General features: G+C 46.2%; 1 protein-coding gene across 2 annotated transcripts in view; it reads left to right on the top strand.

Moving 5' to 3' along the window:
- gask1a (golgi associated kinase 1A) overlaps positions 1–22,936 on the top strand; it is a 34,355-nt gene extending 11,419 nt beyond the window's left edge. Inside the window, exons 2-6 of one of the 2 annotated variants that reach the window (XM_062565361.1) lie at positions 9,499–10,476; positions 11,281–11,715; positions 17,407–17,529; positions 19,639–19,742; positions 20,435–22,936. In XM_062565361.1, the coding sequence (XP_062421345.1) occupies positions 9,499–10,476; positions 11,281–11,715; positions 17,407–17,529; positions 19,639–19,742; positions 20,435–20,639 (1,845 nt within the window). In that variant the 3' untranslated portion in view covers positions 20,640–22,936. Of the gene's footprint in view, positions 1–9,498; positions 10,477–11,277; positions 11,716–17,406; positions 17,530–19,638; positions 19,743–20,434 lie in introns of both variants that reach the window. The other variant, XM_062565360.1, reaches the window with a different exon arrangement.
- Positions 22,937–23,436: the final 500 nt, after the last annotated feature.

Here is a 23,436-nt window from a genome sequence, read left to right as displayed (position 1 = left end):
TTGGTTTGGCACTCGGAACAGAAAGAGACATTTTGTGGCTGCATGCGGTGCGTGTTTTATTCTGAGGGACGGCTGGGAAAATGAGAAACATTTGAGGGCAGTGGAATGTGATATGTGTCAAAAATAACAAGAAAACTGCCTCTCAAAAGAAAAAAACATAAGGGGTGCAATTTTATGATTAAGCTTGAGTTAGAGAATCCTTAGTTTAATGTGTGCTTTTATATCATCTGGTTTCCCTTCCAGAAAACTCATTTCAGACTTTCTTTTTAAACCCCATTAATCATTGCATTGTTGACCTACCAACAAATATGAATTCAGTCTTACAAAACAGATGGTTTGTACAAATGTATTTTCTGCTGGATCCTGGTTGAAGCTTGAACAGATCTCTCTAGAGCCTGCTGTACAAACATGGCTGTGCATGAAGAGGACCCGCTCCCTGGGTAGTCATGAAGGGCTCAATTTAGACCAGAACTATTCTTATTATTCACAAGGCATCTTACTCTAATGAAATTGTTGGGAAAACTCCTATCTCTGCAAATTGATCCCCAAAATGATTAACATCTGTCTGTTAATGTTTTTGAAATCACATGTATCATTTGTTTAAGCAATTAACATTTCTGGGCCAAACATTCCCACCCTTTGTGGAACACCAAAAGATCATTCAGTGATTACAAAACTTTTGGAATATTTTGATATTTATGCTGTAACCTTTCTAATTTCTCCAGTGATAAGCCACGGCCAATAGTGAAAGCCAATAATACTGTATATCCAACAAAAGAGAAGTAGTTGTGTTAGTTCTAGAACCAAACTGCGGTTCACAGAGTACTTCAAGCTTTGAGATGAAATCATCAATTCGTTGAGAGAATTTTCTCACAGGGAGGGTGAGATGTAGGGCCTCAGTATGAATGTGTTATTTTTACTTTTTCTCTTTTCTGGCCTGGGCACACTTTGGAAATGACGCTGTGCTGATATGCATATACAATAAACACTTGCTGTGGTGTGTCTTAGGACCTTTATGGTAAAACAGGATAATAAATCAGAATAGATACAGCTTGTGTGATCACCGCCTTGGACGAGCCAGCATTGACCAGTTCTTAAGGTGGGGCGGAATAAACGGGTTCACAGTCTGACCGCTGACGGACTCTCTGACGGATTTGTTGTTCGAGGCGACAAAGTGTCTCCAGATATCTGCGGGAATTGCTCATGTATCTTTGTCTCTACTAAATAAATGTTGTCTTTTTTAACTTTAATTGATTGAGCGTCGGATTCTCTCGGGGGGGGGGATCGGGAATCCCAACATGAGCCTCAGAAAGCGGTTTGTGATTAGAGAATCTCTCTCCCTCTCTGTGAATAGGAATGGCTTTCAGTTTGTTTGGGTATCTGCCAGCCTGTGGAGACTAATAATACATATCCGGGCTTCAGCACACACTCAATGTTTAATATTTGAACCTGAGACTAATCAGCCCCCACATCGGTGTGTGCAATTCTTCCTTTAAAGTTTTATTGTTGCCAATGTGTGCACTAATCATTTTTCATCCCTACCCCTCTAAACATGGAATGTGTCTTCATCCATTAAGATCTGTTATTGTGAACCTCATTGACCTCAGTCTTCTAAAAAAAAGAATGCATTTGCACCTTAATATTTTGTGTCTCATTCATTTGAATGGTTGCATACATCCCTCGTGAGTAGTCCATTTATTACCGTCCTATCAATGCCATTATTGTCACCTGTCTGCATTCCAGTCTCAGAAGACCAGGGATTCTTTTTGCCTGGGCGTTACTCTTTTTGTTGTCTTCTCTCCTCGGTGTTGAGTCATGGTGTAATACGTCATCAGCCCACGTCATCCTTAGAGCGTATAGTTGTAGGCAACCGCCTACACCGGATGTACGATTCCTTGTGAGGAAAGCCTAGATCGCTAACTGCATATCCACCATATAGTTCCTCCACTAGTGAAGCTGGTTTCCTCTTTCAGGACACAATAAGCTTGATGCTCGTGTATGAATAAGTGACCTCCAGACGCACAAACACCGGCTAACCGACAAATATTCCAATTGCAGAGCGTGCGAAAGGATGCGTGAAGTGCACACAGAGGAAAGGGTGCACAGACATGCTCTCCACAGCAGCACACCAGTTGGCCAGCTGAGATTGTCAGCAGGAGATTGCCAGATTGCCTGCTGTCACACTCGACCCCCCAACTGACGTGTGATTGCAGACAGGTTACCATGCAGGCAGAACACACACACACACACACACGTGCAGTCACAAGACAATGGATGGCAGCTGATACCACCACACAGACGGAACAAAAAACGTTCTCCCTGACTGAAGTATTGTGCTTCCAGGGCAGATGTGTATTAGATCATATGCTCCAGTAAAGCAAGTGTGACGGTTCCCTGTTCATTGGTCTCCTGCACAGATTCTATGCAGCTTTTATACAGCTTATTGATGGAATTTAAGTTCATTTACACTTCACTATTAACTCAACCAGCTCTCGGTGTCTGCCGTTACGTGCTCTACTTCACTCATCAGCTACAGTGCCTATAAAAAGTATTCATCCCTCCTTTGGCTTTTTTGCGAAACAAAGCTTCCTTAATGGGAATGTGAAGAAATATTTTTGAACTAAAGTCAATTAATCCAAACAATAGTTTTTTTCTGCATCAATATCCGCCCCCTTTAAAGTAACTGACCTAAATAAACAGAGGTCCAACTACTTCATGCCAGCAGTGTCACAAATAGTGAATAATTGGATTGTAGTATAAAAACACCGGCGTCTGGGAGGTCCAGGCTCTGGTTCCTCAGCATTCCTGCTAAACATGAAGACAAAACACTCAGAGCAGCTTTAAAAAAGATCAGTGAAGTCAGGAGAATTCTATGAAAAGATCCAGCGAAAGCTCCCCTTAAATGGTTCAAAAATGCACGCTGTGTGAGTAATGGTTCCTAAATGCCTCGGTGCAAAACTTACTTTTAAATAAAAGGGGAATATTATTATCACATAACATAATAATGGTGTTGAATAATTTACTCAGTATGCATTCGTTAATATCTATTCCACCCCCTGTGTTTCTATAATATTAATATAGTCAATGTTACCTGTTAAAGGTGGAAGGACAGGGCATAGGTGGAGGAGGATGCATTCCACTCCTGGTCTCTGTGTCCCCTCAGCGCTCCCATTGTCAGACTTAAAGCTAGTCCAGGAGCCCGATTATCTGCAACCTGCAGCTGCCACTGCTAGTTTCAGACTGATTCAGATCGCATCCTGAGGCAGCAGAAGGTGATTTACACACTGTGAGACGCGGCGGTTTTGTCCAGTCAAATGGAGCAGTTGACGAGGTAGAGGTTTGGGAGACTAAGAGCCACATTACCTGTCCCCTCCCTGCCTCACAATGTAGCAAATTAACAGGAATTCAGCACCACCCATTAATGGACAGCGACAACTTCTAATCAGCAAACAGGATTATACTCATTAATTAGGGCTGTCAAATGATTAAAAATTTTAATCAAATTAATCAGAATTTTCAGTGGATTAATCATGATTAATCACCTGAATCCTAACAATTTTTTCTTTCTGAAATGCATAATAAAGATAAATAACAGGACACAGATACATAATTATCATTATTATTATCATAATTATTATTTTTTACATAAATACATGTTATTGATATTTGATTTTTTAATTCATTCCAGAAAATTGCGCAAACGACTTGCTGAACCTGACGGCCTGACGTATGCCTGCAGGTGGCAGTAATGTGTTGTATAGGATGAAGTGCATTCCCTAGAAGAAGAGGTTCTTTCCGGACCTGAATAATTTGTCACACTGCGCATGCGTGAAATGCGTCAAAAAAATTGACGTAATTAACAACAAACAGCTAATTAACGCCGTTAACGCGCTATTTTTGACAGCCCTATCATTAATATAATACTTCTTGGCTTTTCCAATTTGCTGAATCTGTTTGGGAGCACCAAGCTTTTAGAAGGACTGGGAGGTGACACTGGTCGGTGTTTCACCCAAAATACGACCCCACTGCATGTGAGTTTGGCCATTTAACACAATAAGTGTTGCTTTCAGTGGGTTTGGGTCCACACACAGCAGCCAGCAGGGCAGGTGACTGGTTACGTGTTGTGCAGATGGTGAGTAACATGAATGAGTCGGACAGAAGTAAACTTCTTTCTGGGAGCTGTAAACCTGCGGGTAATTTTGTGGAAGCAGATACGCGCTGGGCTCCATACTGTGAGCATTCGCACTTAACACTTACCAATGCTTTCGATTGTCTACTTTTATAACAGCCGACACGTATCATTTCCAACTGTGCGGTCCGGAGCACGTGTGTGTGTGCGTTTACACTCATGTCCATGTTACTTAATGCCTCTCCCAGCTCACCGATGTGTTTGTCCGCCTCAGGCCTGCTTGCCCTTTGGCTACTACATGATTGCTTCCTTCCTTCCTCCGCTCTAGCTTTCATATACTGACACCACATCCTCTAGTCATCTTGTAGCTGCAAACTGCGTCACTGGGGTCAGATCTATCTGCTTCAGTATCTCGACAGAATGCGTCAGCTGCAGAAAAGCCGTTTCTATGTATAAGTATAAGCAAATATAACACATTGTGAACTGTTCTTTGAGAACACAGCGAACATAGACGGATACTTCTGAAGACAGGACACATTTGCGGATTTCCCCTAAGACGTCGTGCAGAATTAGAGGTAAGCCAAGAGCTTCCTCTCCTCTCATTTAGTTTCACGTAGAAGCATTGAACGGCCTCTGTGGACGTCTCAGCTCGTTCATTTTTCATTGTCTTATGTTTCCCGCGTTGTCGCCTCGATGTAGTGGAGCCGGTGCTGAGTGCGTTCCACGACACTTTGCTTTAGACGCTCTGCTTTTGAATGTTTGAATGGTTTTATCTTTCTTGCTTCCTCGCCCCTCTGCTCTTCCCTGTACGTCGAGAGAGAGAGGGGGGGGGGGGGGGGTTGACTGCATTCATTGAGGTCCCTTCTCCACTGGCAGGCCAGTGTTGACAGCTGAGGGACACACTCTCACACACTCTGTTTCTCCTGCATCTGCTCAGATGTTACGATGTGCTTCTCCTTCTCTCTACACGCACATCCCCTTCCTTCTAGCTGAATTGCATTGATTGTTCTTTATCTAGAGGAAAACAACATACCAGGAGACCTGCACAGAGAGCAGTGTCTTCACAAACACATTTCATTCTCCCATTCTGCCCTGCAGCATTCTCTTAATGGAACAACTCAAATTGAACTTAGAATCAGTGAAAAAACGTGTATATCTACATTTAGCAGGAGGTTTTTCTCTCTGATGTGTCTCTGGCCATCTCCCGCTATCTCTCGCCCTCCCTCACTCTCTGCCTCTTTGCTGCTCTCATCTGCTTGTAACCTGAGCCACTCTGAGGGGACACAATGCTTGTTTTGTACTTTTTTTAGTATAAAAATGAGTATGGCTGTGTGTGAGAGTTGGTGATGAAACTACAAGCCAACAACCCTCCCCCGTCGGGAGCCACTGAGCTGATCTGTTGGGCTCTCCATACAATGATCATCTTGGAGTTAAATATCACCTCTTTGCTCTTGTTGGTAAAAGGCTGGTGCTCATTAACACACACTGATGGGTGTGTTAGGGGAAGGACTTGATCGTGTGAGAGAGAGGCTCTATGCTCAAACAATGATGGTGTGTGTTTGTGTGTGTGTGTGTGTGTGTGTGTGTGTGTGATAGCTGGTAATTGAAGCTACCTTCTGGCCTCATACATTTCAAACATAATTCCAGCTTTGATGGCTCTACTAAGCCAATGTTGACTAACGGCTCATTCTTGCTGCATGGAGCGCACTGCTCCCCAAAGCCCACGCATCAATTTTATTATCATTAATATGGTGTTAAAGAGACTCTCTCGCATGCGTTCACCCGTCAGGAGAATATTGCCTCTTTGCTTTTCTGCCTCTGGCCCCAGTGTTACAACTTGGATTGCTTCACAGAGAAAATGACTGTATGAACACAGGAGCTAAAAGCAATATTCGAACATCTTTCAGAGTCATAGAAAAGAATTAAAGTTTAGAACATGAATGACATATTACTGTGCTATGGTACAGTAATTTCGTATAGTTAAAAGCAGAAAACAACCTGGTTGATGGTCTGTACATTTAGAAGAACACATTTTTAAGGCATTGCAGCTGGCCTCACTTTTTTTTCAATTTTCTGGAATTTCAACTGTTTGTGGTCTACTTGGAGCCGAGGTGGGGGGGGGGGGGGAGGGGGTAGAGTTTATTCAGGCCCCACTGTCAGCTTTCGAGATGCTCTTGCTCCAGAAGCCCACTCCATTAAAGACGGCTGATGCCCTGCACCACCAAAGACTCTCTGTCCCTTTTGTCGAGTGCGTTAGTGTTTTCAGTCCAGTTCAGTTTCTTGTCAAAGTAAACAACCAGGCAGTTATACTATTATGCACTCTGATTGCATGGAAGTTTGATTTACTACCTCAGTAATACTTTTTGGGGGTTTCAATCAATCTTCTTCAATGTACCATGATGTTAAGTCAGTAAATTACAGTCCATTTTGAGGCAATTAGACCATAAATCTTTTAAAGCAGTATGTGTTTGGGGCGCAGACACCTTGTGATTGACATGTCTCTATCATTGTTGAGTCTTCCATAATTTCTATGGAGTCAATTGTAACATTCCAGTCACCGAATAATGATTTATTCAAAATTATTTCTCTCTGAGATCCATACCCTGTGAAAAAAAACGTACTGCCGCAGGGGTCCCTACTCCCTACTGCTCTTGTCTCACATGGTTTCCCCTCTTGTGGTTTGTTCTGCCTCTTTAAACACGCTGATAAAGTCTCATATCAGAGATGGGTTAATGGCACGGTGTCCCTCCTTCTCTCCTGAGGCCAGCTGTTGCATGTCTCAACCCGATGCTGCATACCTCGCCCTGCAGCCCTCAGCGAGAGGAAACAAGGAGGACCATTGAAAGAGAAAGGGACGAAAGAGCTGGAGACAGACGTTATCAGGGGAGAAGTGAATCACATTTGTATACAGCGTGTGTGTCTGTGTGTAGCGATTGAGCTGTTATCAAAGCTGCACAGCGGAGTCACACAAAGAGGGCAGGAATAAATACTGTGGAAGATGTATTTAGCTTGCAAGCTATTACTGCCATTCTTCTCTTTGAAGGAGAAAGAGAAATGTTTTTACCATTACTTCCACGCGGGTTACCTTGTGTGTTTCAAAAGACACTGAAAATGTGCGTGTGTGTGTGTTTGTGTATGCAATTACCCAAAGATCTCCCAGAACTGCTGCTATCTTTTCACAGCGTTTGGTTTCCAATGATTTATTGTGCATGTCAAGGTGAACGGCCCCATCGTCATAACAGCCCACCACATGAGCAGCGCGTCCTCTCCAGCTGCGCACACAGCGTCTGTGTGTTGACCTCCGCCGAGGCAAGGCAGCGTGTTAGGTGTCCACGGCGACAGGGGTATCACACACACACACACACACGTAACGACACACTCGCACGGACACGTTGGGCCGAGCATAACCGTGCACCATGCACTCTCGCACCCTAATTAGGGTTTCTCAGCCGAAACAAGCGAGGGAGACGTGAAAGGAGGGACAGCTCGCTGCTGGGAGGAACCAGCGAGGCGCTAACGAGTGAGTCGGATCTCAGCACGGGCCCATTTGTTGTTATTAGCAGGTTGCATCCTGGTGAGAGTTGTTACCGCAGCTTTAAAGGAGACATTTTCACAGCCGTGTGTTTGTATTTGGGGTGTTTACATACTTTATTGTTCACCAAATATTTTTCCCATGTCTCTACCTGTACACGCCGTCAGTCAAGCCCACTCTGCTCTGATTGGTCAGTTGCTTTCTGTCTTTGCAGCAATCGGAATCGCTGTAACAGAGTTTCGCTGCACTTTGAAGTACCATGAACCCCGCCACAATAAAAGTGTGTACACTTTCTGACAGCAGGCTCAATCCACAAAGCAGCAAGGATTATAGGGTTCAATACAACAAGACCACTACCATCAAAGGCAGATGTTTCTCTCACAGTATCTGCAGATTTATCTGAACACAAATATGAGCGGACACAATTCTGAAATGCCACCTACAAGAAAATAGATACACATCTGAGAAGCTTGAGTCCACAAAGGTCTGGCACTGTTTGCCTCGGAAAACACACCACTGATCATCAGAATAGATGCCGATGGATTTTCTGTCCACAGACTTGCTGTGAGGGCCTGCGGCGTGGTAAATGGATGAGAAGCCTTTTGGAGGTCGCTGACCCTCCTCGGCGGTGATGCCCTCCGCTGGGTGCGACCCTCCGACGCCCCGGGCCAAATGCAGTGGTGATTCGTGCCCATTAGTACTCCTTGTGATGGCCTCACACAAAGCACTATTAGCCCACGTCCACCTTTGTGCCGTCCTTCACTGAAGGGTGGTAAAAGGCGGTTTAATCCATATAGTTGACCTTGACACACATTGGGAGGAATAAGTGTATGCGTGTCAGGCTCTTGCCGGCTCAGGGAGGAGGAATAATGGGACCCTTTCACAGGTGGAGGGGTCTGGGAATGTAGTTGCGCTGGGGAAGACGTCTCGCGGGTCTGAAACATTCCTGTGCTCGCTGTTTGCATAAATGGGGAAGGACAGTAGGGCTGGTGGTGTAGGAGGGGCAACTTCATCCTGGTGGGAAAATGAAATAGAGCTTTAACACAGAGCTCTGTTCAGGGCCGCTCGTGTCGTTTGGGAATGAAAGGAAGCTTCTGAGTGGTCTCCTCTTCCATTAATGTTTATCCTTCCGCTGAACTCACAACCTCACGATTGGTCTCTGCTTAGTCGCTTGTCGTCAGCCATAGCAGAGACACAAACCCTGGAACACCCAGACAATAAATCCTAAAGGAGGTTTTATTATTTGGTCTCATGGAGCAACAATTCTTTCTGCCTTTGTTCGAGGGCGAACTAAACAGCCTGACTCCCCAGTAAATAAAGCACCGGTGCTTTCAATTCCTGTAGCAGAAATCACTCTTAGACAGCCTCCAGTGAGTGTACAGTAAGCAATATTAAGGCCGCTGACAGGATTTCTTTTTTTATCTTTCTCCTCTTGCTGCTGCAGCACTCAATTATTGGCACGCCCCAATCCCATTTGTCTCGGCCGGATGAATCCAATTCTGCCGCGAGCTACTGGAAACACAGAGCGGCTCCCGTATTCAGATTGGCTCCCGCTTTTTCACCACATCCCTGATTTCCATTTTTAGGGCAATAAACGCATCAGAGAGCAAAATAATGCGTTGCACCGCAGTTTCTTTCTGTTTTGCCTTCCCATCGCGCGTGCCTCGTAGCCCTGGAGAACTGCGTGCAGCCTCGGGGGGGGGGGGGGGGGGGGGGGGGTTAACCCCACGGGCATCTCAGCGTCCCCATTCTGGAAATGATAGTACAGCTCCATTGTGATCTCTCTTGGTCTCCCTCTAACTCCCCTTGTGTTCTGTTTATTTGTCCTTCCTCCCAGGCCTGGCGAGCGTGGTCGAAACTCTGCTGCGGTCAAAAATGGCTGCTCCTCCTCTCCCCCCTTGTCCTCCTCTTCCTCGCCACCGCCGTGATCACTGGGACTCTCCCTCTCCCCCTGCACGACGTCGACTGGCGCTCCTCCCGAGCCCTGAGCTCCGCTGTGGAGCCCCCTCCGGGCGCGGGCGCTTACGGCGCGGCCTGGAGGCCCGGCGCTCAGAGAGAGACGCCTAAGCATGCGACGCAACCAGAAGCTCTTGGCTTCTTGGAGACCGGTGGGGAGGACAAAAGCAACACGAGAGCGAGGAGGATTAAAGGTGAACACAAAGCCGTGGCCTCGAGAGAAAGGGGGACGGCGCGCGGCGCCCAGCCCTCAGCCGGCCGTCTGCGCCCCCGTCCCCCAGAGGTCACGGTCAACGCCGCGCGGCCAAAGCCCCGAATCAAACCACGCCACCGCAGGGTGCAGGATGACAGACCCGCAGCAGCACACGGCCTAGTGAATGGAAGACTAGCCGCAGGCAGACAGGCGGACGGACGCACAAGGACAAAGCTAGCTGAGCACCAGCGTGCCCTCGGACAGGCTGCAGCGCACATTGGGAAATCTGACAAAGGGGGTCAGGAGCAGAAGGCCATAAAAAAGCCCTCTTTGGATCTAAAACAACACCACAATGTCTCAGAGACCCACCTCAAAGGGAGGAGGAGTCCTGGCCCCGCTGCCCGCAGGAAGGTTTTGTTCAAACCGGGCGCAGCGGCGAGGGAGGGAGACGGCGCCTGGTGTCGGAGCTTCCGGGAGCAGGACTTCCCAGACAGCGACCGCAGGGGCATCAGGATCAGCCCTGACCTTCGGCCTCTCCCCTGGTTTAGCCAGGATGACATCCGCAAGATGGAGCTCCTAGCTGAGGGCCAGGTGGTCAGCAAGGCCAGGGTCCCCGCACACGGACAGGTGCTGCAAGTGGGGCTGGACGCCCCCCCACACCAGCAGGTATGCAGATTCCTAATTACACAGACGCGAGATGGCTTTTAAATGTCACACAATTTAGATGGATGGGTTTTTTTTGTCTCCAAACCACATACATTGACTCTGTGCTGAACCACTGTTGATATGCACTCGGCATCATAGAGACCAGACTCAAGTGTGGCAGAAAGAGAATGCTAGGAGCTAGGAGCCTAAATAGGGAGACGGTCACCTTCATGGAATCACTCCAAGTTGGACCACCGCAGCACTGGCACTAGACAGAGCCTCTCATGTTTTACGTGACCTGGAGGTCACCTTTAGGCCGATGATGGACTCTGAGCGAGGCGGGCGGCCTCACTTTAGCTCTTCGCTCTTCGCAAAAGGATGATATTCACGTAGCATCAAACAGTTCTTACCATCCCCGATGACCAGCTGTTATCACAACATATTCCGTTTGATGCCTCTGTATTTCTTGCAAAAATAAAAGTGTTTTGTGATTAGCAAATATTATCCAAAGCCTGTTTATGGGTATTTCCCTGTGTCGGTGATGTGTTACACTGCTGCGATCAACATGGGATCCGTACTTAATTCTGACTCAATACCACGCTACGCCACCGCGGTGTTAGCGTAGCAGCTATTTGGCGCCCACACAAGGCTGAGGGCAGACCAGATGTTATGAATCTAATTGCTGCCTGAAAACATATATCATGTGATTGTTTCCTCCAATTTAACAATTATTCATGGCCGTGGCTTGGGGCGCGAGATACTGGGGGGGGATTTTGTCGACTAAATGAAAAAGCTTTATATAACTGAATCTGTCTATGACAGCAGCGAGCACCTCAGACGGGTTCACCTGAGGCCGGACCGGGCCAAGGGCGGCCAGAGAGCCACGGGGAGCGCTGCCAGCGGGGACACTGCTGCCTGATCAAACGCACCGAGGACTGGTTGGAGGTGTTGGCCTTCCACCTGGACAGGGTGCTGGGCATCAACAGGAGCCTCCCCGCCGTGGTCAGGACTCTGCGCAGCGGGATCCTGCCTTACCGATACACCAGCGGCATTCCCCGCCCGGCGGTGTGGTGGGACCCGGACATTCAGCACCTCGCCGACGGGGACAACGACCAGAACTCGGTGCCGCTGGGCTGGGCCCAGTACCAGAAGCTGCTGCGGCTCCGCTGCGGGAGGGAGGCGGACCTGAGGTCGGCGCCCTGCGTGGGAGTCCACCACTCAGAGTGGGGCCGGCTGGCTCTCTTTGACTTCTTATTGCAGGTGAGAGAAGTGCTTTTGAGAACATCTCCCCGCTGGAGACAGCTGGTAAGCAGTATGGATCCAGGTGGTCCGTCCGGCCCATTCATTCCCATCCCATTAATCCTGGAGGATTTGGGGGGAGGCTGCTCAGTCCCAATAAGTCTCCGACCGACCCACGAGACCTTTAGCGACCCTGTCACCAAATATGGTCGATGCTCTGTCAATTTAGCATCATTGGCTCCTGGCATGTTCCTGGCCACCTTAGTTGTTTGCACAGTGCTATAATTCACTAAACTGAAAGTTTAAATAATGACTGACGAGTTTTCATCTGGATAAAATGGATCACTCATGAGTCACACAATAGAGCAGACACAGGTCAGCGTTAAGATGAGATGCTGCTGACGGATTATTATAGTCAAAATAGTTGTGCCCAAACTGGTGATCTTTGGACTGATTGTGGTGGTGTAAAAACATACTGGTTAGAGGTCGATCCGTGCAGGTGGAAGTGAGTCCTCTCTGGTGATGCTCCGTGTTTGTTCTTACTTGAATGACTTATTCTCAGTTGTGATCTTCTGGTTCCTGCTGAATTCCTCTCTTCTTATTCAGAGTGCAGTCCGAGCATGCAACACGCGTCTGATAGACTATCGATGATCACAGGTTTTTTTTTTTCTACGGTTGCCCTGGTAACTAATAGGTTTAATGTCATTTTGTTGACTCGTTGCATCCATCAGTCCAAGTTCACGTTTTCCTGCTTTGTAGGCTCAGGGCCTCACGGCCTGTAGTGTACCGTATCATATCCCATGTGACACAGAGAGAGTTACTATGGTTACCGGCCACAGTGTCACTGGGCCATTTTGTCAGCGCTTGACCTAGAACTTTCAAGTGTGTTTGAAAAAAAAGAAGCTGCAATGGCACATGATGTTCATACATGCCTATTCCCCAGAGGTAAATCCCTTTTTAAATGAACCCAAATGATCAGAATCAAGCTGTACATCCCGCTCAGTTGGAATTTCTATTGACGTGTCACAACGGATGGGCGTTACCAATGCTGCTGCCATGTTTGACCATGATCAAATGACTAATCTGAGTCCATCACACATACACGGAGTGTGCAGCTTTGTGGTGGATTTATCCTCTTACGGCTAAAGCTTTAGCTGCCACATGGCAGTCTGCAGAAACTTCCCTTTTTAGAAACATTGAAATCATCACCTAATCATTAGTTCCCCTATCGTCCCCGGGGTGTCCTCCACTTCCCGTGTGTGTGTCTGAGTGAAGGTATGTCCTTCACGCGGCTCCTCCAGCTCCTTCGGTGTCTGGTTCCCTGCTATCGGAGCCCAGGGAGGTGTTAAGGGAGCAGGTAGGAACAAGTGTTCAGAGGCGCGCTCATCTGCTCTCAGCAGATCGATAGGAGGCTATTAGAGGTTGGCCCTGTTACAGGGATTGACTTTTAGCAGCGAGGGGGAGAGAGACGCCTCATGGGTTATTCATATTCAACCCCACACACACACACACACATAAACACACTGCAGACAAGTGTTAGAAACACATTCCATCTTGGTGTGCGAACAGAACAAAGCAGGACAAAATGACTTCTGCAGGTTGTAAAATCAGGCACGAGGTGTGGAGTGAGCATGTCGGAGCAAACTCTACACTGATGTGAAAATAACAGTGAAATGTTCAACGATACTCGTTGCTGCTGGAAAATGAGTCTGACAGAATTACATTTACAGTGTGTGCTCTTACATGACAGAAGCACCCACTTCACCTCCAATTCCGAAATGTACAGAAAAGGTACCTTACAGATGCATTCTCGCCAATCGCCATCAGGGGGCGACTCTTCTGGTTGTAAAATGGATTCTGGTTTTATGAGCAAATGGTTTACATCTCTTTTGATTTGTTCCTACAGTAAACAGCGCAAACATGTTTATAGTCTTAATCTATAGTTTCACGTTTTATTCAGTAGAGCATCATGTTCACTTAATTATATTCCATTATGCTTAAGGATGGGGCTACTTGGTGATTGACAGGCAGTCACTGGTTCACAGTCCAAATATGGTTTCTTCCTGTTTACTCCTCGCTCAAATCTGAGCTGGCACTGGTAAAATATTATACTTGATGCTTTCCAATCGGGAGTCTCCACGGCTTCATCCACCAACACACAGTCTACAGTCACTATGCAAAGTCCTGAGGATGGAGTCAGCTGATAACATCGTTATCATCATCAAATCCTCCACTAGCTCAATGTTAGCAGATGTATTATCTGTCACCTGGATGAGAAGTAGAATGATCCCTTGGCTTGTTTTCATAACACTCTGAACAACCTGATTAGAGCAGGCTAAGCTTCTCTTTGCAGAGAAGGCGTTTGGTAAATCATCTTTTTGTCACATGTTCAATAATGACCCCACATCGTGAACTCTACATGCACCAGTGCACAGCACCACATTACTGGCCTTCCCAGCCTCTTTCCAGGAAACAATAATGTTATTTTGCCTTGTTTTTCTACGCCAGCAAGCACACGCAAACACTAACACACACGCGCGCACACACACACACACACACAGAGCACTCTCAGGCTGGGCATCTCTCTAACAAGCAGCAAAAACAGGAAGTCAATATTTGTTTACATTTTTATTCCCAGGCGGTTCAGGTCGCTAGCACCCCTTCCTGATGACATCAGCACGTAGGAAAAGAAGTCAAGCGCTGATTGGTCGGGCACCACCTGTCCGTCGTGGTCTCACGTCCAGGTCCCTGTATTAGACTCTGTGAGGAGAGCACGCTGAGGTGTGAACCAGGACATAAAAGAGTTTGGAGCCGGAGCTTCTGGTGTCCTAGTGTCCTAATTTGAATTGTTTCTTAAAACACTACAACTAAACATAGAAATAAGAGACTCTCCTCGGTAATGCTGCCATCATGAAAGTAAATGTAAGGACAGTAGTTGGGATTATTCCATTTGTTTACAGTTTTTATCCATCATGATAGCAACGCAGACCAACCTTGTCATTTACAAAGCGAGTTGTCCTTACCACTGAACATTATGAAAATAAAATCATTATAATTCCCCCCCGGATTTCAAAGCCAAAGCTGTTTGTCAGTGCCTCCGTTCCTTCGACGTTAACAATTCCACTGCAGCCACGTTCCAACGACCTCATTTATTTACACAACCATTTTCTCTGAAACGTCTGGTGATTTCAGTTCATACTGGTGCACACATAAAAACCCAACACAATCACTGAACCCCTTCCATTGTGTGGATTCTTTCATTTTACTTGATCTAACATTGGTCCTGTCTATGAATGAACTACTACACTGATGATATTATTCATGGCCGCTTATATAAAGGTGGAAGATCCTTCCCTCTTAATGAAGAAGTGTGTGCGCGTGCATGTGTGTGTGTGTGTGTGTGTGTGTGTGCGCGCATAAAAGCAATTCATCTTCAGACATGGCACCACATGTCAAGCTGCAGTGCGCACACACACATAACTGCACACAGTCTGTGCTTTAACGCACATCTGACTGGGGGGGGACACAAATTCCACATTTATGCAGGGAATCTTTTGCGTCCCGAGCTTCAGAACTTTAGATTTATTTTTATTTTGTAATACTTTAGGCAGAAATCTGGATTGTCAGAGCAATATTTCCAGTGTGGTGAACAGGATTATGGGGGGAAGCTTTGAGTTTAAGCCGGCAGCCAGACGGGCTCTTCTCACTGCCTTTTAGGCTTCATAGCGTGCACGTAAACACACCCGAATATGATTAACGGAACATCTTTAATCCTCAGTAAACAAACGTAAATATAGGCAACGCACTGTAATCATGGAGCACAGTTTGCATCTTGATGTGAGTGTCCTGCCTAAACTGCTGTTTACTGATGTTATTTAGAACAGCACAAGGCATCTGTGAATGATGGGGCAGGGTTTGGCTTTCTGTATAAGACCGCTGCATTAAGGGGATACTTGTGGGTCGTAGTTCTGTTTGGTTCCGCTTGTCTCTGAAGCACAAAGACACAGGCTGCATAATGTATCACACAGGGATAGATTGTGACAGCTGATATCAGAAGAGCTCGGGATCAAGGGGATGCAGTAAAGATCAGCCGGCAGCTAACCGATAGCTTCTTGCTATCAGAACAAAACACTTTTGTAGTCGTAGTGCAAAGTTTATGTGCGTAAAGGTTTCTATCAGATGACACACGCGTGTTAGTAATGCAGGAATTGTCCTGCAGGTGCAGCGCATCTGTTCCTGTAACCCTGTATCTGGTTTAGATTTAGTTTATTCTTCTCAGGGACATGATTTACACCTCTCACTCTTTCTCATTGTCTCCATCCATTCGCCTACAGTGTATTTGTTTAACACAGAAACAACGACTCCACGCACCACCGTCCAGACCAAGAGCTGCGCTGGATCTGTAATTGAAGGGGCAGCGCAGAACCCACGCCCACAGACACAGACACTGATCGCACGCAACAACACACTTTTAGTCTGCAGGCGCCGGCCGTCAAGTTGAGTCATGATGTAGAAATAAGCCTGGTACTCTCGGCCTGCTGTGGCGTTCACAGGTGAATGATCTGATATCCGACTACACTCTCATGACCATGACTCAGCCTTTCATTCCCCCTGCACCATCATTAGTGGTGCAGTTAACTCTTATAAGGGATTATATATATAACGACATAAGTGTGTTTGTTTTCACTCCTCAATCCCTCCTTTAAGAAATATGTGTGTGTGTATATCTACATATTTATAAAAATATATACACACACCGACGGGGAGCAGCTCCTTCCCAAAGTTCAAAGTTCACAGCAATAAGAACTCCAAAAGTCCAAGGCAGCGTGTTGTCCAGGGCCCACGCTGTTTGACAGACAAGTCAACACGGTGAAGTGGAATAAAGAAACAGCACGGGTCACGTCCGCTTAAATATTGTGTCGACCTCAGCAGAGCACCACAGCTCCTCTCTCCCCGACGCCTGCAGCTCTCTGCGGCCATGTAAGTCAATATTGGCTCGGCCTCCACGGGGCCGCGGGAGCCAACTCCGAATCAGTATTCAAGTGTGGGATGGAAATGTGGCGGCGGGGTGAGAAGTCTCCTAAAAGGCACTAGACAAGTGAGAAGAAGCAGTGGAGGCGGAGCTTTACTGCACAGGAAATACACACACACACACACACACACACGTCTGTCCCGGGGGCTCTTGTGAGACACACAGAGCGTGATTGCTGTGATTCTCACACACACACACACACTACACAGCGAGAGCAGACACACAAAGAGAGACTGCACAGGAGACCTGAGGGCAAATGTCAGAAGGTTGTGTCTGCCTGCTTCTCGCTGTGTACGTCTCACGCTATCAACACTTTGCCATCCATTCGCATCTTACACTGGCTGTGATTCCCTACTCATGACTTAATGCATAGTCTTACTCATCACATATACAAAATGAACCCCCCCCCCCCATGCTCGAAATGTGTTATTTGCCGATAGATTGTGAAGCACTGACGCCTGCGTTTTGTGTCCCTCTGTATGAATATGAGGTCAGCGTGGGTTTAGTCCATCTACACGCCAATAACTACAGGAGATTATCCGTCACACTGAGAGCCACAATCACACTTTGCATTCTGTTTGCATCTGTGCCAAGGAAAACATCCTATTCATTCCCATTATTAACGTGAATAACGTGAATAAGAATACAGTGTAAAAGGACTTCTTGTCTGTCGGCATCAGGTAAACGACCGACTGGACAGGTACTGCTGCGGCTTCACACCCCACCCAGCAGAACTCTGTGTGGAGAACCTGCTCCACACCAAGTGTGGCAACACCAAGGACCTGCTGCTGGTTCACATCCTGGTACGGCTCACACAAACACCACTTTCATTCTGAAAGGCCTCCGCGCTGTTTCCTCCCCACAAACCCCCCCCTCCCTCCCCCCCATGCATTATTTCTCAGTCCAAAGGGGCGATCTCTGCGCTCTTTGCTCTGATTGATCCGCTGGCAAAAACACAAGAAAACACATTTCTCTTTTTTTCCCTGCTGCCTCTCTGAGCGGGTGGTGCGATTTCAGAGGGGTCTTACTGCTCGTCTTATGTGAGTGAATTAAGACAGAGAAATGTTTGTCGCTGCCATGGCAACGCGGCAAGACGCACCCGGCACTAAAAGCTCCCGGCAGGGCTGATGAGCGTGTTGCTGCAAACGAGTGTGGCAGATGCGTCCGTGGAGGAGCTTGTTAAAGCTCATGTGGTTTGCATCGTTCGCCGCCGCATGTAAAAATAGACCACGCTGTTTGTTTGACGTTGTTTTTGTCGCGGAGTGTTTTAAGTCTATTTCGTACATTTCAAAGCACAGGAGAGCAGGCGTTCTGCACAGGTGTTCCTGCCAACATTAACCAGGTTCCTGTTCTATTCAAGTGTCAATAACCTGTGCGTGTTGAGGGAGACCTCTCTCACTCACATTAAACTATTTGTTCTTTACCTTCTGAGAGCCCGAAAAAGGCTGGAGGGATGTTAAAGCATCTTTTTTTAAACGTTTCAAAGCCCGGAAGATGTAAATAACAAACAAAGGTGCTTACGGTCATGGTTTGCCCATTTGATAAGACAATATTTTTGTATCATTCTAGGCGTGGTTGTGTGTGTGCAGGGCGTTTGTGCTGCAGGGGAAGTTACTTGTCAGACGTGTGATGTGTCTGCCAGTATCCAAGCCCACATTTTACACTAATGGTTGGATGTTTAAGTACGAGGCTGCATAAAAATGTAAATTACATTTAATAATTATGGTGAAATTAACCTGTTTGACTCAAAGCCAAACGCAATTTAAATTTTACCCACATAGCTTGACAACATTTATCTGAGTGACAGTACAACCCTCAGGGAACAAGGCATTGACAGCCAGGTCCTTTAATCCTACTGCTGGCACGTTAACAAGGCATCTCCAAGAGGCAACTTGTGAAATATGGAGCGGGACGCTGTAAAGGCCTTTATTGGACAGTTAATGCTAATTCACACTCTCAAATTCATTCACAGTTATCTGAAGTGATGAACATTGGTGAATCTGATGTGGAACATTCACATCCAACTCTTTTTAGTGACCATTTCCCCGAACCTCGTAGTCTAGTCTTTTATTATGTTTAAGAAGTATTTTGGTTCTCTTCCACACAGAAATGTGGGCTTTTCTGTGGGGCGTTCAACCTCTGCAAAGTGCTACCTCATTGGGTAGAAGTGTACAACTGGTGTATAACCGGTGTACTACCAGTGTATGAGCTGACTGTAAAGACATGTGTCATAAAAACACCTTACATATATTACAAATGTGCTGAATAAATATCAAAATACTGCTGAACAACATTGAGGGCAACAAGATGCAAACTAAAAAATCACAAACAACAAAGCTGACCCGTTGCTAGGGATCCTCCGCTAAGTAAGGAATGTTAGCGGCAAGCTAGACTGTGTGTTTATTATTTAGGTGTGTAACTGAAACGTGCCTCTCCTCTCTTTCTTAAAACGGGATGTTGTGCGAGTCGAACCCTGAGAAGCAAGTCTTCCCATTCCCTGTGTGTTGTAATGTAAGCACTGTGCCTAGGACACCAAAAGCTATAAAGGTATACTGTCCCCAACTTGTAGTTCAGCCACACATTTTCCCGTCATCACTCTGGTGTTTTGTTTCAGGGTGACGGATAAGTGTATATTCACCCCGAGCCGCTAGATACAGATCTATTGGGATTCATTTATTGTGATGATGGACTGAAACACAAAGATTAACTTGCAGACTATTTTATTTCACTTTTATATTTTCCTTCGATATTCTTTTAGGTTTATTTCACACGTCAGCCATAAAGAGAAAAGGTAACGATACAAAAAGTATTGCCTTTACTAAATAGCTCAAACTCCCTGTTGAACCACATTTCTGAACAGTGCTGTTGTGTCACCTGACGGTCAGCGTGTGTGTGTGTGTGTGTGTGTTCAGGTGAGGAAGGCGGATCCCTCCCGGCTGGTGTTCATAGACAACGCCGGCAGGCCGCAGCAGGCCACCGACAACCTGAACTTCCGTCTGGTCGAGGGCATTGATGAGTGAGTAAAGCAGAAAAGGGGCGCACACTTCTGTATGTAATACTGCGTCGCTGCATGCTCACAGCAGCAGGCACAAAATCGGAAGAACAAAAATAAATTGAACAAGCCGAATAACCCGAGTAGCGCAGAAAGGTCCCCTGGAAGCTCGTCTCAGTTTGTTTCAGTGTCTGTCTGATGAGATTAGTGAGCATTCAATTAGCCCGCTATTCAACATGCTGAAAGAATCTGCTGAGTTTGCCCCTTTATCTGTCACGCAGGATTACTGAGCCGCGCCATAAAATGCTCTTAAATACCTTAAGCCTGAACGGGATGAATAAATGGAACTAGATGTCTTGTATCATTATTGTAAGGTTGAGCAAAATGAAAGAGGAAAATGGTTGTTTCCCTGAGGTTGATGGTGACTCATTTTAAAGTGTACTTTTAGAAACTTTACTTTTGATTTGATGCTGGCAAACTTTATTTCCTAAATAAATCGTATGTGACGTAATACAAGTGGTTTCGTCCAGGTCAGTGAAGGGATTTGATTCAGTCGGAGCTGAGTTGACTGGACACGGTGATGAAGTGAAAATACTCGTATGTGGTGTACAGAGAGCATTAGAGCATCTACCAGCTTCTAGGAACGGGTTTACACCTGTGTTGCTCTGTCTGTGTTGGATCTACGACCCATCCACTCCACGCCGTTCCTTCCTCAGGTTCCCACAGAGAGCAGTGTCTGTCCTCCAATCGGGCTGTCTGGAGAGTCTTCTTCTACGCTCCCTTTACACGGACAGGGAGTTCTGGGACAGCCAAGGCGGGGCCGGCGGTCTCAGGCCTCTCGTCCGCACGCTGCAGCACCGAGGGAAGATTCTGCTGCAGCACATCGGAGACATGAACCTGCAGCTCAAGAGGGACCTGTGATGGACACGTCCATCCCTTTCTTCAGGTCAATGAGAGCTGCAGTGCTTCAGCTGGTCCGGTTTTTGAAACAAACAACCTTTTTTTATTCAAAGGGGTCACAACAAAAAGGACATCAACGAGGGCCACTGCAGGGTCCATGGACCAGTGGTGATATTACACACACTCAAAAGTGTCATTCAGTTCGATTTTCAAAATAGTTATACTTATACAATGCTCGGTGTACTAGAAAGGGATCGGATTGGAAATTCAAAGCGTCTCCATCATGGACAGATTGCCTCCACGTTGTTGCTAACAGCGCTAACCCGAGGGGGAACCGGAGCTACGTTTGTTAGCTGCTAGCTTTAGGCTCTGAATTTCCAAAAGAAGCACCTTTAAAGGAGTGCTTCTTCAGCCCTTGGAGGGGCCACCGAGCCATGGTGTAGAACCCAGCTGCTAGATACAAGCGGTCGGTCAGCAGAAAGAGGACCTGTTGAGGCAAATAGGTCCATAATGATTGTAATGATTAGTCAACAAGACTTCCAAGTTAAGAGAGAAAAACGGTGTCATGAAGAGTTATAATACATTATTCACATTAGTCCTTTCGAAATTGTCTTTTCTCACAGGTTACAGGTTTATGGTTTTCACTAACCATTTTATAGATTCTATGCCATTCATACTGGGTTGGGAGACTGCTCGTCTTCAAACAACTAACAAAAGCTCAATAATCAGCCATTAACAATAGGGAGTAAACTCTGAGTGCAGTTACAAACATGTGATTGCTTGCTTGAGTTTTTAATCTAACGATGAAGGTGGTGCTCTTTGGCCCGTGAGAGATGTCTTCACCGTAAAGTAGAGGCAGAGCGAGCCCAAGGCATTAATTAGCCATCCATCTGGCCTTCACCAACGACGAGGACGAGGGTGCCATTAGGAAGCGATCCGATGCGCGGGAGGTAGGCGCTGCGTGGGAGCACCAAGCATCTCTGGCGTCCGAGGCGCGCTAACTGTTTGATCAGCAGCAGCGACGTCCCTAAAGCGGCCTGTTGGCGGGGGGAGGGGGGGCGGGGTGCGCTTGTCACTCCAAATCCATTCACGTGCTTCATCCGCCCGTCCGGCGGCCCTGGCTAATCGCTCTCCAAGTTGCCCTCAGGGGAGAACGTGAGACACACGGTTCCCCTGCTCCTCCTCGCAGCCAGGTGAGCGGGCCGTTATTCCACCGTGTGGTGGGAAGAAGCAGCGTCCATTTGTTTCCATTTGAAACCTTCCACCGAGGGCAGGCGGCAGATCAAGTGACGGATTGGAGGTCTGTTTTGTGAGATAAGCTTCTCTGCTTTTAATGGAAGGATTACAAATGTCTGTCGGCCAATAGTTTCTGGAAGCCTCGAGATGAAAATGGACCAAATATAGATATATTTATGCATAATGCAATAGATGAAAAAAGGGATGAAAACTGAATGGAAAATAAAGTGTTTTACATGTTTCTAGCTGAACTGTCAAATGGCCTTTTGCTTTTTAATTCTTAAAAGCACACAACGAGAAGCTGTTTCTGTACCCGCTCTGAATTCCAATTCCACTCGTAACTTCTTGTATTAATGACATTTTCTATGGCTCCCTCTTTCATCACTGAATAATTGTCTCTAATGAGAAATGGCTCAAACGTGTGATCCCGTTTTTGTCCTCACTTGATCTCTCCTACATCGAATGTGTGGCTTTTTTCCCACCCATAAAACCACCAGAAAGTGAGCTGATTTTCAATGACGTTGATTTCTCTGCTTCTATTTGGCCGTGTTTTTTTGTCCTGTTCATTACAACCCCATCTATTGTGGACTCGATGACTCGATGATACAACGCCGGCATGGGAGATTATGATTTTGTTTGAAAGTGTAGAAAATAGACCAAGCAAGGTCAGAGAGAAAGATTGCTCCGTGTATGAGAAGACAACAAATAGCCAAGGAAACAGATCATTGGTTAATTTGAAATGTGAAGCTTAACCTCAGGAAAATTCACATTGTACATTAGGTCCGGAATTCTAGTCACCCCTACCGGAAATCCACCCTCACTCACATTTGTTGTAATATGTTTTTGGCTACTTTGGGAAAAAAACACATTCTTTGCAACTCTTGCGTAAAAGATTACTTTAGCACTTTTAGATTTTTCCTTGGAGTTCAGAGCCCACAAAAGACACAAAGAGTTGAACTTTTTGGCCCTCTGATTCCCCGCTGCAATGTCTTTTATGGATATTTCATTATTACATTGATGTCTTTTGGATTTCTCTGAATGTCTGCTTCTTATTGTGCAATAAAGCTTTATTGAAGGATGAATATATTGTATGTGATAATTAACAATGCTACCGGTTCCATCCATTGCTATCAATGAAATGAACTTCACGCTGCAGGTTGCTGTTATTCACCTTTAGATGTAGAAAGTAGAATGCAGTTAAAAAGAAAATAAATGACGTACAATATAACGCCATTACAAAAGCCTGGTGTAGCAAAATAACTTTATCATCCCATAACCCTTAATAATTAAACCTGAAGGCTGATGTTTTTCTGAATGCACGTTGGTTTGCTGGTCCTGCAGCATCTTCTACACCGACCATTGGCTGTGATTAGTCTGTTGTTCACTCAGCTGCTGAACAACAAGTTTGTTGGCCAGTCACTCAGTCAGTGTCATTAAGGTTACGTTTTGTGTTCAAATGAAATGAGAACCCCCGAGCCACCAGGGAGGAAGGGGAGCACTGGGGTATTTCAATTCACAGCAGTAACGATTCCACCTCGGTTGTACGATGCACAACGTTCTCTACACATTTGGCTTCACGTTT

The sequence above is a fragment of the Pungitius pungitius genome, chromosome 11, assembly GCF_949316345.1.
Source record: "Pungitius pungitius chromosome 11, fPunPun2.1, whole genome shotgun sequence".
NCBI lineage: Eukaryota > Metazoa > Chordata > Actinopteri > Perciformes > Gasterosteidae > Pungitius > Pungitius pungitius.
This window is presented reverse-complemented; position numbering and strand designations above follow the sequence as displayed.